This window comes from Numida meleagris, chromosome 2 (genome assembly GCF_002078875.1).
Source record: "Numida meleagris isolate 19003 breed g44 Domestic line chromosome 2, NumMel1.0, whole genome shotgun sequence".
Lineage (NCBI taxonomy): Eukaryota > Metazoa > Chordata > Aves > Galliformes > Numididae > Numida > Numida meleagris.
In genome coordinates this window covers 134,436,980-134,452,235 of record NC_034410.1, presented here as the reverse complement: position 1 = coordinate 134,452,235, position 15,256 = coordinate 134,436,980, and the positions used below count along the sequence as shown (strand labels likewise).

The following is a 15,256-nucleotide window of genomic DNA, read 5'->3' as shown; positions in this document are numbered from 1 at the left end:
TTCTCCTCCAACCTATCAGCTGAAGGCTGGGGAAGATGTGATTTATTAGATAGGACCGGGAGAGATGGCATCATCAATCTCCTCCCAATGGCCACAATTAAAGTTGCCAGGGCTCTGTACTTTGCCACACAGAATCCATGCAAGCCTGATTAGATATGACCAGCTTATTCTGCTAAATGAGAGTGTTGAAATGACCATCCGGAGTTTATTAATAAGTGTATAAATCTGAACTATAAGGGGAAGAAAGATGAACTGGTGCTAGTATATCTGTGACATATACTTAATAATAAAACTTAAATTCTTATACAGCCTGATACAAATTACTTGCTCTACTGCGCCAGTTCTGCCACCGATACACATTTCATTTTTGTGATATGCTCTGTGACTGCTGGGCTAATAAGTGCTGAGAGGGGGTAGTAATGGATAGATAGATGCATCTGGTATTTATAGAGGACTGTCTTAATGGTGCTAAAAAACTGATGTGCTCAGCGTTCCTTGCAGCTGCAGTTGCGTTGTGGCGGTAATCCTATCAGGAGGGCTGCTAGTTTCCAGAGTAATTAGAACCCTGGAGCAAATAAACACCAAATGAGTTCTCTTTTCTGAAGTTATCTTTTCTCCCTGTTTTCAATAGCCCTTCTCTGGTATAATTACATACCAGTCATTATAATATTAAAAATCATTTTAAGTGAATGAATCCTATTTTTATTGTTGTTGTTCCTTGCTAATTATTACGAACTAATTATCATTTAGGTTAGTCTTCTAAAAATCTCATTTCATTGCAGCAGGGCCACTGACTTAAACTGCTTGCAGCCTTGTCCCAGGGAGAGGCAGCAGCTCGAATCTGTCCCCCTGAGCCAGTCTGGTGGCTTGCAACAGAGCTGGGTGGAGCATTGCTCAAAGCCATTTTGATAAACTCCTGCCCTTCCAGCATCTGGGCTGTAGGTTACGTATAAATTCACAGAACAGTGCTTGCCACCAGGGAAGTGGTGACAGAGATACTATATTATAATATAGAGAGGTAATAGCCGTCCTATCTGGCTTTTTGTGACTGTGTCTGGGATAATACATGGAGCCCTGTGCAGTCGTTCCTGAAAAGATGCTGGCAAGAGTTCAGAGGACAGTAACAAAACATGCAGTAGTCTGGGGAGGGTTTGACTCTAAACTGTTGTATCTTTGTCATTTATCTTGGTTATTAGTTTTGCAACATTCGTGGCATTAGTCAGATGGTTTGGATTTGTGCTTGTGTATGCAGAGTTATAGTGTGCAGGCAGTGGGGTCAGTGCCGCATAAACTCCGCATTCTGGTTTGCATTTTTTGGCTGTTGTATTCAAACTGGTTTCAAGATTGGAAAAAAAAAACAACAGCAAAATAAGGATCAGTTACAGCCACATAAGCAAGTATATATTAATTTACATTTTCTGGTAATGAGGTACGAGAATGAAAAACCCACCACACCTCTCAGATCCCAGCTTGAGTTTTTCAGATTGGCTGTTAGAAGAAAAATGTCTTTGTACTCACAAATTGAGCACATTCAGTTCAGAGTTACTAGCACATAATAAACATGGAAACATCTAGTGACACTTGCTTTAATGGAATCATTCTTTAGGCTAGAACCACGGCTTTTATTACTCAGATTCTTAAAATGCCTTTTGTAATGCATTTTTTAAACAACCTTAGCTTCTGTTGTCCTACAATGGCAATTTCTTCCTACCAGGACATGTCACAGATGCCACAGCCCTATGGCTACAACTTGGCATGTTCACTGAAGTACCTGAGAGGTATGCTGTGAAGATACTAAAGCTCCAAGTGGTTCAGGTATTTCTAAAATGCAGCTCAAAGTGGAGTTCACTAGATACTTTTACTGCATTGGCTGTGCTCAGGACTCCTGTCCTTTCCTAACCTCTACCACAATTATTTTGGGGTGTGAAAGTTTTATATGGACAGAGCAAATTGCTGTGTCGAATCTGAGCTCAACTTTCAAATCAGTCATTACAGCACTGGGCTGTATGTACCCAAGTACATGGAGGAAAGATAAGCCAAACAAGCTAATGCTGTAAGTCAATGCTTCTGTGATAAAGCACATAAAATCCGCTAAGGAGAATTATGATGTAGTGAGTTATGACCACTTCGTGCTTGAGTGAAAGCATCCATTTGTAGGTTTAAGGCACACAACTTCCTATACAGTTACTTCATTCTTTAGGGTGATTTACCTTAATTTTCCTCAGTGTTTCCATATTTTGGATTTGAGCTCGTCTTACGCTGAATTACAGTGTATAGGCCTTGGGTCATCTTTTTTGGAACCCTGCACTTTTTCCTGCCTTTTTTTACCTCCTGGCTTTGAAAGGCGTCTCCCGAGGACAGAATGTGGTTTTGTGCTTGTGATACATCTCGGAGGCTATTTAGGTAATGGTTTCTTGACAAGGAGGTGCTTATGTTTTTTGCCAAGTCTTTTATTCCAATTGTGATAAATTTGTGCTGTATAACAGTGAAAATAAAAACCCCATAGTTTCTTTTAAAATGAGCTTGGGAGTTTACCATCCAAATGCCTCATGCTGTCAGATAAGCCCTTAGCATCTACTGTGCACACACTTCTGCTGATCCAGGAGTTTTTAAGCACCGAAAGCACGATATGCTTCATAGATGTATATCAGCCCCAAAAGGAAGAGGGAATCCATTTAAAGGAGAAAATTCTATTTCCAGGAAAAAATGGGATAACTGCAGAAGGTCCTAAAACCTTGCAGTGTCCTGCCAGGCGGCAAATCCCTGAAGGATGTCTGATCACAAATAGCACAAGGACGTCTGGCACAGGCTTCTGACTGATGTCTCAGTCAGCTAGACAGAAGTGAAGATAGAAGTGAAGCAGAGGTAAAGAGTAATAATCTAAAAAACACACACGTGTCTATACACTCTCTCATCCAAGGAAAGACGAGCACAGCCAGACTGTGATACCATGTTCCTTCCAATTATTTCTTAATGTTAAATAAACACATTGGTGAGAAAGTCATAATTTGCAATTACTGGACAGTGCTAGAAAGAGCAGTGTGATAGCTAGTCAGAAGCAGGACCCTGATGAACAGAACAGTTATTTATAGCATTAAACAATGTTGACAGTGTATAAAAGGAGCGAATTTTAGTGGTGATGGAGATTTGTTAAAAACCCTTCATGCCAGCCTGTTCCAGTTTGCTTTTCCGGAGATGGAGAAAGGAGAGGGGAGGGATAGCAATATCTATCACAAAGAAAAGGGGCACTGAAATGCTACCCTCTTTCAATTAAAGGCTCCCACAAAGAAATTTCCCCCTTTAGCTTGTGATAATGTGCTTTTGGCAGGAAGAGCAATGTGAACAAAACACTCTTCCTTATAAGCAAAATGAAGGAGGGCAGGGAAATTGTATTCAGCAGCAATTTGTTGGAGAATTTGTCATTTGTTTTTGAACAGCACTTTGTGCTGGACAGTAGGAGCAGGGTGTTTGGCTGGTGTGTTTTGAACGGCAGCAGCAGTGGGGTTTGAAAACCTTTTAGAGGAGTCTGGGGATATTATCCCATGGGAAATTATGGAAAATACCTGTCAGTCTTAATGGAAACTCATCATTCCAAAAGGAGACTAATGTGCTCTTTGGAAGTATATTTTATCAGCTTTAAGTCCTCTTTGTGGCAATGTGAAATAGGGTAAATATGACAGAGGTAGTGAATCTCCTAAGTGTCCCCAGCTTGGGGAATTTTAAGAGCTATGCAGAGCTCCCTCTGGATATTTGAGCAGCCTGTAAATAAGTAAAAGGTTGTCATTTTTCTCTGTTTTGATCATCTCTGATATATTTCTTCCCCAGTTTTTGCCCAGTTATGAATTCTCTGGACTTTGCAAGACCAGATGGAGCCACGATGCTTTATTTCCATTTTCTCCTCTAACAGTGCTTTCCTTATGAAAGGACCTCTTAAGGACATATGGCCAGAAGAAGTGGGGCCCTTTTGTTTCCTGATAGTTAGATATCATCTTAGCGTGTATCTTTCAAGATATTAGAGAAGAGCACCGCACTTCTACATGCACTTAAACACACACACAAAGTGGGAAAATCACAGTTAGATCAACACCAGAAGCATTATCATGAATGAGTTTATTTCATTTTCCTAAAAAAGCCACCATGGATTGGGAGAAAGGACACAGCTGATGTAACATAATTTGTATATTGTATCTCTCATTGTAGAGCCTTCAGCATAATATGCCACATGAAGCATTTTTCATAATGGGGAAATGCAGCATCCTGTTGAGTAGATAGGCTGCTCAGCTGAATGACCCTGAAGTGGGTCTGCAATTAGTGAGCAATAGCCAGGAGAAGTCATGCTGCAGCTGACACACAATGCCGTGCTTTCCAGCCAAAAGAGACACATGCACAGTGCTAGGGAACAGCTGATGGCAAGCCTTTCTGAAAGAACAAGCTGTAACACAGCAAAACTTAATCAGTGCTGTCCTCCCTCTTTCCTGTTCTGTATGTCTTTATTTCTTCCTTGTACATCTGCTGCTTCTATTAAAGACAATATTTTAGACGTTAATGTCTAAAACAGGGATCCTACAGAGGAGTCTTGCAGTGTGATGGCATTAGGTAAAGGCATTGTGCTTTAGGGAATAGCCACAGGTTAGATACAGTAGTTGTTACCAGCAAGTCTGTAATGACTGGAGGGAAAGGGAAATGTGGATGGGAAGAAAGAAAGTCTATGTGTCATGCTGTGACCAGCTTTTACCACCATACTGATAAGAATTAGGGTTGGGTTTAATATGAAAGACTATTTTGGAATGATTGAACAATCCACTGATCAATTTTGGTCCCTTTACTTCAGTAATCTCAACATAAAAATATATAATAAAACAAGTCAAAATAAATCACAGGCTATCAACGTGATGATTCCAGAATTAGGTGACTCACTGCCATCCTGTTTGTCCTCGAAGCAGCAGAGAAGCAGCATGCACTCAAATGTGCAAAGCTGAGGGTAGGAAGGCTGCTTCTTACAGCAACTGTAATGAAGTGCCTGGTCTTTCTGAGCTGCAGTTGTAACAAATAATTAAGCAGTGGATGTGTCCCACAGTAATACCAGCTAGGCGTTTCTCTAAGGCTCCAGACAGATTTTCACTGCAGAATTAGCTCAAGTGATTCTCCTCTAAGTACCGTAGCTCAAGTGAGAGCGACCACAGTGCAAATTAAACCTGATGTGGTTGTGTCCAAATTATAGCTGCTGGGGTCACCCAAAAGCATCCTTAGTGCTGCTGGAAATACTCAGAAATCCCTAATGGAAGGGATACAGCACCGCCTGGTTATTTGTATGTGCCACACGGTGATAGTAGGGATCCTGTTACATTTTATAGGATTGCTGCAGTTCTTGCAGGCTCAAGGCTCCCATGTCTCTGTGGACTCAGTGATACGCAGTATTTCCATCTCACAAGCAATAAGCTGCGAGAGATTTAAACAAACAGATGTTTACTGGGAAATGGAAAGAGGATAAAACAACAGTGTAGGAAAAATGAATAAGAAAGTCAAGATTCAGATCTCTGCTAGCAACAAAGCCAGAACTCTGCCCTGCCAGGATTAGCCAGAGGCTGCCCTTTCTGTTTCCAGATCTCACTTCCTGACCGAACTGGGAAGCATCTGTTCTTGGCAGAGGTTGACCTCCTTTACAGAGGTTGTCCTCTGCCCTCCAAGATGTGTGCAGTCTGGCAGCGAGGCAACAGTGTTTGATGTAAACAGACCCTCAAGAACCTCTTCAAGCAGCCATTGCTGCTGTTTTCACTGCTGCATGGTGATTTGCATCCAGTTCTGGGCTCCCCAGTTCAAATAAGACAGGGATCTTCCAGAAGGAGTCCAGCACAGTGCCACCATGATGATGAAGGGCTTGGAGCATCTCCCGTATGAAGAAAGGCTGAGAAACCTGCGTCTGTTCACTGGGGAAGTCTGAGAGGGGATCTCATGAGGAGTGAGGTGCAGAGTATGTCTTCCATCTGAAACTCATCCTGCAAATTTCAAAAGTCCTCCTAAATAGCAGACTTGCTTTTTTTTTTTTTAATGAGCCTCATTTCACCTAATTTGTTCAGCTTTTTGTGAGCTGCCATATGGCGTCAATGGAAACCTGGTGGAAATGTATTTATTATCTCACAAAATATACAAAAAGATGTCAAACACACATCATTAAAAACATTCTCTTTGAGATATACTCTTGCCAATTAGTCACTTGGAGCTTCTAGACAAGTCTTATCCACTGGCTGGCAAAGGGTATCTTGAAGATCTGTGTCGTGAGTCAGGATGAGATATAAAGCAGGTGTGTCAGTAGTGCTATTTCAGGTATCACAATCTAATTCTGAGTTCTTGAGGCTCTGTAGTGAAACATTTTATTCTTATCCCTTTGGAAAATCTCCCTTGCCAGAAAGGAAAAAATTTAGGCACAATGGTGAAGTGTTTAATTCCTCTGTGTTGGAAGTCTGCAGTCAGGAAATAGTACAACCTGGATTTTTCCCACCAAACTTGCAATAGTTACTTAAAGTTGGGAGACAAGAAACCCCTTTCAAGCCACCAGGTCAGATAGGCATCCAGAGGGCAGTTCAAATTTGAGGCCATGTTTATACACTAATATAAAGTAATTAGGTTCTAAGCTTATGAAGACTTTGAAGTGCTTTTGATTAGGTGGGATGGAGCCAGACTATAACGCCTGGCTCTGCAGTCTGACAGAATTTGCTTGGACAAGAATTTGGCTTTCAGGGAGTGAGGAGTTAACTTGGAGAAGGCAAGCAGAACTTTTTTAGAAGAATTCCTTGCTGCACACATCTCACATCATAAAAATGTGTAATACAGCCGTTTCATTGCCTAAGACTTGGGTCAAATACTAGTGGTTGAATGCTCTTCCTAAAAATCAAGTACATCTCTCCTTCTCCACTCATTAAACAAGAAAATTTGTAGATTTATTTTTTATTCCATTTGCTCTGAATTTTCTGCAGATTCATCTGTGAGACCAGGCTTGTGCTGGAGCAGGTCTGGTCAGCACTGCTTTGAGGTACTCCACATCTAGCACAGAGGATGTCTGTAGAGGCAGTGAGATCCCCAGCACGTTTTTTGACCTAGCAGAGTAGTGAGAATGTTTAGTAGATTGGCTCAAGTTTTCAGAGTTTCTGTAAGCATTTCGGGCAATCTAGGTGGAAGCTGCTGCTGCTTCTCCTCATCTTGTTGCAAGTTCCTACTGCCTCTCATAGGACTCAAACAGCAGGGTGGACAGAAGATCCATCCAACAGATAAAACAGTTCTTTCCTCGTATATTTAACAATTGTTTGCAGTGTTTGCATGCTGTAAAGGGGGTCACTGCTTTTCTTCACTCATCCCTACCAGTCTCTACCCGTGACTTCAGTAATAACTGTGCACTGTTAGTGAGTGCCTTCCCTCTTTGGCAATGTTATTTAGCACAGGTTTCAATTAAACAAGCAAGGCAGGGAAAATAGGGGCTGGTTGCCTAGTAACCAATTGCCTTGAGATCTGGAGAGATACAGCAGAGCCAAGGGTTAATTTTTGCAGGTGAAAGTAGAGCTGTCTGGGAATGTGGAGGTTTTAGTCTAGATAGATCTAGGACATGATTCAGTGAAGAATTGAAGTTCCCACTGGATTCTCTCTCCAAATTATAACACAAGAATGGTATTTGTTTAGTTAAAATCCAAGCTGATGGAAATTTAGAGAGAACACAAACAGGATCACTGTTTGAGGGTACTTCCATGCAAGTTTTATTTGCATAATTTACTACAGCACTGCAACATTTTCTATTTGTACATCTCAGAGCTTCCTTTAAATAAGCAGTAGTACATGGCTGCATTTCCTACAAAACAGGGACTACTTTTGTGCATGTGTTCCCTCGGACAGCAAGATTTTTACAAGGTACCTACAGGTGTCAAGAATTCTGTATTAAATCTTTATAGACTTATTCCAAGCATGTCCAACCTTTTGGCTTGCCTGGGCTGCACTGAATGAAGAGGAATTTTCTTGGGCTGCATAGGCGTAGGTCACTCCAAAAATAATGTCTCCTATTTATTTCCATGGAAACTACAACAGATACAAAGAACGCAATAACACTGTTTGATATCAGCTACAGAGCACTATTTTTTCACACAGTCACCACCATTAGCTATACATTTTCACCAGTGATGAACAAGAGCCTGCATGCCATGCTTGTAAAAATGTGCACCAGTGGAGGTGACACTGTTGTTGTCAGCACTGCTGAAATATAGCACCCTCTGCCTCAGTGTGCTCACATCCACTGTCTGTCTCTACATACATTCAGCAAGTGTCAACGAATGTCAGTGGGTTCAGTTTTTTCTGCATGCAGGAATTCACCAACACTCCTTTGCTTCATATGCACTTCCATGTCAGATGCCATTTTGTCAGACTGCCCCTCTGCTGCCAGCTGTCACATGGCAATAAAATGTAATGGAACATTGGTGGGAAGGTTCAGCCTCTACTGCTGTACCACCAACATCCGCCTCTGATGTCACAGGCCAACATAATAAAATGAGAGGCATTACTTTAGGAGCAGCCCTCATAAAATATGTAATACGGTTAATGTATATAAAATAACAAACCTTATTTTAATTTTTAATGTTTTTTTATTAAAAGACATTAAAAGAAAGAGCAACAAAACCATTAAAGTAGCGGGATATCCGACCCTGTTTTTGTGAAACTAATGCACCAGGCTGGTTCGATGGCAGTGGCTGCATTTTGTAGTGAGTTCTCAAGGTGCTCACCAGAGATTCTTGAGGAAGTTTTACTGTTCCTGTGGTTCATCCTTGAAAACAGTTGATCACAAATATACATATGGTGATAGTCTATGCAACTTCTTGGAAATACCCTTGACGTACATCACTCACTAATCTTGAACCAAAGAACACTAACCCCAATGTAGAGCTGAGCAGCCTTTTGGGAGAGCTGCATGCCCTTCCCAGCACAGCGAGTGATGGTGAAGGAGCTGGTAACGAGGCAAGGCCTATGCAGAGGTGCCTGAGTATGCTTCAACCTGGTTTCTGCTTATGGTGTCATCGTGAAGAACAAAACCCATCTGCAGACCTGCAGATTGATTCCCTGTGAAGGTAATCACGAGGCTTCCTGCAAAATCTCTTCCCTGTACATTAACTGGCACACATAGTCTGTTCTGCAATATGCCTTCGTTATTTTCTGTCCTCTTTTCCTACTGCTAAAAGCAGAGGGTAAATTAATTCTTTCCGTGAGCTGCTGTTATTTCTTTGTGCTTATTTGTATTATGACAGCGCTTCAGAAGCCTTCCTTGTGGGCCAACACCGCAGTGCACTTGGTGCTTTATGAATATGGAGTGCAAAGATTGCAAAAGATTGCATGTTAAATATGCGAGAAAGCAGCAGGTAAATGCATCAAGTGACTACGAGAGAATAATAAGACAATAACTCTCATGATAATCCACGATCCCAACAAATCTGTCAGGTTATTGTGGGCATCACATTAAAGGAAAATCTTTCTAGGATTTTTCAAGAAGACAGGAAGGTGTGGCCTAGCAGATTTTTTTGAACAAACTGTGCACAGAAGTGAGGACCTCTTGGGAGAAAATCTAATGGTCTTTGGAGCTTTTTTTGACTGGGTAGCAGCGGCTGGTATCACTGGCAGAGGTAGGATCAATAGCTCAGTTACAAATAAGAAATGATAGGCAAAGGTAGGCTGTGCTTGGAGGGACCTTGACAGTCTTCCGAGTCTGCTGTTGCAAATATGAATCCATTGTTATCAAAGCAAGGAAGCAGGGAACAGTCTTTGTGGCAGCATTTCGAGTGGATTGGAAGCAGGGCCAGGAGCACAGTGATGGACCCTGGCTGTGAGGGTAGTCATGAGCTTGGACAAATTTTCATTTGGTGTTGGTGATGCAAATATGTTCTAAGTGTAAAGGGGAAATACTGCCAAGACTTAAATATGTTTTTAATCTGTGTAGAATTGTCCAAGGCCTTGCTAGAGCACTCTCTGTACTGACAGATTTTAAAATGATGGCTGGAGTGTTGTGCATCAGATATGACATGCTTTAAGCCGAGTATGAGTGCCCTATGAATATTCTAAAGCTACCAGTTTTATATTAGAGCATTGTGTACATTTGGCATTTTTTCACTGTCGTATGGAAAAATTCTTTTAAGTGCAACTTAATATTCTTTAACCCCTGACTCCTTCTGTTCCCACTCATCTAAGGATGCGTGCTGGGCTTGCAGTGCAGTATCCCACATACAGCAGGATAGCTCTGTACATGCGTAGAGTTTACAAATCACAAAGCACATTTTTGTGCTTTCTCATTTTCTGTAACAGAGGTTTTTAAATAATCACCCTGTCCCTGAGCAAGGAAGTAACTTTGCCGATGACTCTATGATCTCAACCCGCGAGGTGTTTGTAATGCTGTTTATGTAGGACCTACAGGCAATACACTTTTTAAATTAAATTACTTTGACCTAGAATGCAGTTTAATTAAATACTATATTGAATAGACTTAAACAAAAAGGCATTTAGTAAACCACTCTGCAGATTTCAAGGTAATTAAAATTTGAGATCTATCAACTTCACACTATCTGCATAATTGATGCTAAATATGAACAGATCATATAAGTACACTTTTCATTGTTTTTCAGTTATTTTTTTTGGGCAAGCTGAGATTGCTAATCACTCCTTTGAATTATATCTCTATCTGATCTGCTGGATTCATCATTAGAGTGGGAGTATTTGGGGTTGATAGTTACCGGTTGGTTTGGAAGCACCAAAGACATCTTGCAGAGGTGATGGGGCACTCATTAAAGAAGATAAGATAAAGTATTAACTGAAGACAATAAAGAGAAAAGGAGTCCTGACTGGGAACACTGATGACTGGCTTTCTTAGTTAATCTGAAAAAAAAATCTCAAAGAGAAAAGTATGTGGGACCAATAAAATAGAAAAATGTCCTCCAAAAACTTCTAGAATTGAAACTGGACCAAATCCAGTACAGCGAGACTGTATTCAGTCCACCAAACAGCTGACTAACATAATTTTCAAGACTAAGGTCAAGAAAGCAGTGAGCAATAGGCATCACTTTCTAGCCAAGAATGACTGACCCTTGCTCTGAGTGATAAATAATCACTATGCATACATGGAGAGCCTTTAATAAATGTTCACATTTAGGCAAATAAGGCCCTAAATGTTGATGAAACTGGTTCTGCTGTTTGGACTGGCAGATAAAATGGGTAGTGGGGGGAGCCCTGCTCCACCCTAGGCTCGACAAAAATGAATGTGAAAATGAACTAGCCTGTGCCTACCTCTGCAAAACTCGGGACTTAACAAAGCCAACATATTTATGTATTGGGAGCATCTGTTACTACTGCTTATGTTCTGCAGCAGTTGATGCGACCCAGCTGTGGATCAACATTTATGAAGGAGCTGAGGATTATGTGCTCAATACCCTTTCAATATATCCTGCTGAGAACTCTGACTATTTCCAGGGAAGGCCTCCCGAGAGCAATCTGAATGCTCCAAAAGCTGCCAGCTTTCCCTCTCGTTGTCCTCCACATTGTCCTGTCTCTCCTGCTTCCCCGCTTGTCCCCCAATGCCTTGGGGATTCATCCATCCCCAACCACCTCAAGAACTGATTGTGTATTGTGCTTTCAGAGTTGCACATTGTGTCACAGCAAATTATAAAATAACCACAGCCAGCTGAACAGACGTGATTTAAGATGACCTGTAAAAATATGGAGACAACAGAATATAAGCATAGATAAAAATTACAATTAAACTTCTATTTTCCACAAAAGAAAAAACGTGACAACAGCAGGCTCTCCCATTTACCCTCTGGATTACAAAGAGACAGAATTCAGTTCTTATTGTATTGAATCCTTAAAAAGATCAGCCTTTATCAGCATTTTTATAAATGAGGCTGACTTTGGAATTGTGGTTTGTGGATGGTTTCAGAGGTGAAGAGATGAGCGTTGTTTGCATAATAAAATCACAAAGGGAGTGAGTATGCAAAATTTAATTTATTTAAAATTCACCCATCCAACATGCTGGGCACAGGTGCAGAAGATTAATAATAAAAATAGTCACCTACAGCATATAAATTAATGGCAACGTCCAGAACTAAGAGCTTCCTTCCCCACGCTTAGAAAAAACTTTGGAGAACAGATATGCAACATGACCTCAATGTCATCAGTTCTGTTCCGCTGAAGGAGCTGAGGACATGAGGACAGCCAGCCCTGTGCTCCCTCGTGCCCATGGCAGACTTGCTGTAATGCTCCTTTTTGCTCTGAGTAGGACTCAATGAGCTGCCATGAGGCAGGTTATGTGCATAGGCAGATCTGAGTACTTCCATGTTGAAGGAAGGACACTTGAAGTGTCTTAAAGGATCTGCTTTTGTGTTCCAGTGACACAACTTTATAGCTTTTTTCTAAATCACATCTCTGCTATTACTTGACACAAAATGGATGGCAGGAGGGTATTTGGTAATTCTAGGATCTTGTTAAAAATAACTGTTTTTTCTATTACAAGCATCCGTGACTGTAATGCTTACAACAATGCCACAACATTTCTGACAAAAACTTGATGAAGAGGTTGTGTTTTATTATAGTTTGTTTTGTGTTACGTGGTTAGTGATGTGTTACACTTAGAAAGCTCAGAGTGAAACTCCCTAAATTCTTTGTGCGGTTACTGTTTCCTAGTAGATTATTTCTGTGGCTCCACAGCAGCAGGTAGGTAGTATTTGGCATAGGGAAATTGTGCGATGTTTCAGCTTGGATCTCATGAAGAGAAGTCTGAGCTTTTAGCTGTGGATGCTAATAATGTGACCTTCATCTTGCCTAATTTAAATGTCTACTTCCAGATGAGGTGAGATGAAACGAGCTGCACAACCGAGATGTCTGTTGCTCTCCATTGTGGAAGAAAGGAGGGTAGCCATGGAACTCTCATCTGTTCTACTCTGTAGACATCTGCTGTTGGCTAGATGAATCCTGTCTTAAGGGGATTGCATTGTGACCTGAAGAAATTTAGTAAATAACTATGCTCATGGTACTGAAATTAAGTCTGTGAGGGGCTGTCCTAGGAGGCTTCATAACAGAGATTAAAGCATTTGAATATCAAAGTGTATGGGAAAAACAAAGAGTACTTCTAGATTTTAAATGCTTTTATGGTTTGAATATATTATTTGCAAGTATTAGTAGGTTTATTTTGGCTGATTTTTTTCAGTCAAGTTCAGCCCAAAATTCATTGGAATTCCAGCTTGGAATAGACAGGGCTTGTCTGCTAATGACCGTTTTATTTACTGTACTTAAATCCATCAATACGAACCTCCCTGCACACAAACAGTGTTAGTTGTGTCCATCCCGTGGAATTCAGTACTGCTTCCCAGCTCCTGACCCTGGCTGCTTCTCATCTCCATGTTGGTGAAAGACTATGTATTGCTTCCTCTCAGAAGCCCCTGGCACCTCAGTTTCAGTGCAAAGAAAGCTCAAGTGGCAGACCACCTCAGGTTGCTCCAGGGCCCCTGAGGTGGTCATAATTATGGGACAAATGCATTTTATAGCATGTTCCTGCCCAATATTATGCACTGAGCCAGAGGGGTATAGTTCGTCTCAGGCAGAGATAGACACAGAGGCTGATATGACTGTAGTACTTGGTTTCTCTTCTGAAGTCCATTGTTCAAAGATTTATAGAACAAATCAGCAAAAATTTGGTTAGCATGCAGGCTGATGATGGATGTTCTTCCAACTTTATTTTCTTCATCTTTTCCCTCCTTTGAACTGATCTGTATTGAGTTTTATTCCTCTACCTGCAGTTCTTCCCACAGTGCACAGTATTCAGTGGAGTGAGCTGCCACACAGCATCAGAGCAGTATCTAAAGCTGCTTCAGAAATGGATCAGGCTGGATGTTAGGAAGGGTTGTTCACCAAGAGAGTGGTCTGGCACTGGAACAGGCTCTCCAGAGCAGTGGTCATGGCAACAAGCCACCAGAGTTCAAGAAGTGCTTGGACAATGCTCAGATATATGATTTGATTTTTGGGTGGTCCTGTGTATGAGCCAGGAGTTGGACTCGATGATCCTTGTGGGTCACTTCCAACTCAGGATATACTGTGACTCTGTGATTCTATGATCTGAGATGGGATGGGATGCCCAGGGTACAAGGATGAAGCTGGCAAAGTCATATGAAGATGCTGGCCCCCACAGCAACATTTTTCGTGCAGTAGAGAACAGCAGGCCAGCAAGAGTGGAGGAGGAACAGGTGGAAGGCATAAAAAGTGTGATGTGATGAGAGATTGGATTATATATTTCCAAGTGTTGACAGCATATGGACTCATAGATCAGAAAGATTTTGTGATCTTTGCACATACAGAGCTGAGGTTTCTGCAACACTGCTCATGCATGAAAACTTCCATGGAGAAAGAAACTGAGAGACAGCAGAGGCCCTCACCGTTGCAGTGAAATGAGCCTGGAATAGATTACACAGCTTAGTTGCTTTGCCTTTGCTACATTCCCTCTACACCTGGGAAGAAATCCTTAGGGATGAGGTCAGAACAAGAGCAATAAGGAGATGATCCTGATTTGCCACAAATCCTCTCCTCTTGGCCCATCTTTCTCTCCCCCATGCCAGTGACATAATAGGAGGTCATCTCCTGAGAACATTCCCTCTAGCAGCTTCTCAGAAGGTCAAGAACAACTACATTCACTTTGGAAGAGTATGAAATCTGGCTAATGCCATTGGTGGAGGAATATTGTTTAGGGTGGATTTGTGTTTTAGTAGTGCTGAAAATATGTAGGATGCAATGCTGTCCAGATGTGGAGAACGCCTTTTTATTTATATTTGATCTGGAAGAAACATGAATGAAAGTAAATATTGTCTGCTTCAGAAGAGATTTTGGCACAAGCTTCATGTGGGCTTCTCTAGAAGGTATGAGAGGGGAATATAAAATGAAACATGGATGTTTATAATTGAAGAACATTCTCCCCAGGGAATCATATCACGATTTTTTAAATGAAAATTCAGTCAACTAGATATTTAGTTAGCCTAAGGAAATGTTTTCAGTTATCAATTAAAGAGTATGTGTGTTCTGTTGCTTGAAGATGCCATATCTTAAAATGAATCAGGATGCCGGATAATTATCACTTTACTCTTTATTAAATTACTGCTTTTCCTCCAGCAGTGGCTGTAGCAACTGTTCAGGCACATTTATTAACTTGTACAGTAAAACTTTTTATTTTAACCACAAATACTAGGACTAAGGTTACTAT

At 41.1% G+C, this 15,256-nt stretch overlaps 1 protein-coding gene across 8 annotated transcripts in view; it reads left to right on the top strand.

Moving 5' to 3' along the window:
- The window catches only part of SAMD12 (sterile alpha motif domain containing 12), a 170,806-nt gene that overhangs the window by 121,452 nt on the left and 34,098 nt on the right, over positions 1 to 15,256 (top strand). For 2 of the 8 annotated variants that reach the window (XM_021385783.1, XM_021385784.1), the window contains one exon: positions 1,715 to 1,914. The exons of the other annotated variants lie outside the window; for them this stretch is intronic. In XM_021385783.1, the coding sequence (XP_021241458.1) occupies positions 1,715 to 1,899 (185 nt within the window). In that variant the 3' untranslated portion in view covers positions 1,900 to 1,914. Of the gene's footprint in view, positions 1 to 1,714; positions 1,915 to 15,256 lie in introns of those variants that run through there. 8 annotated transcript variants of the gene reach the window in all.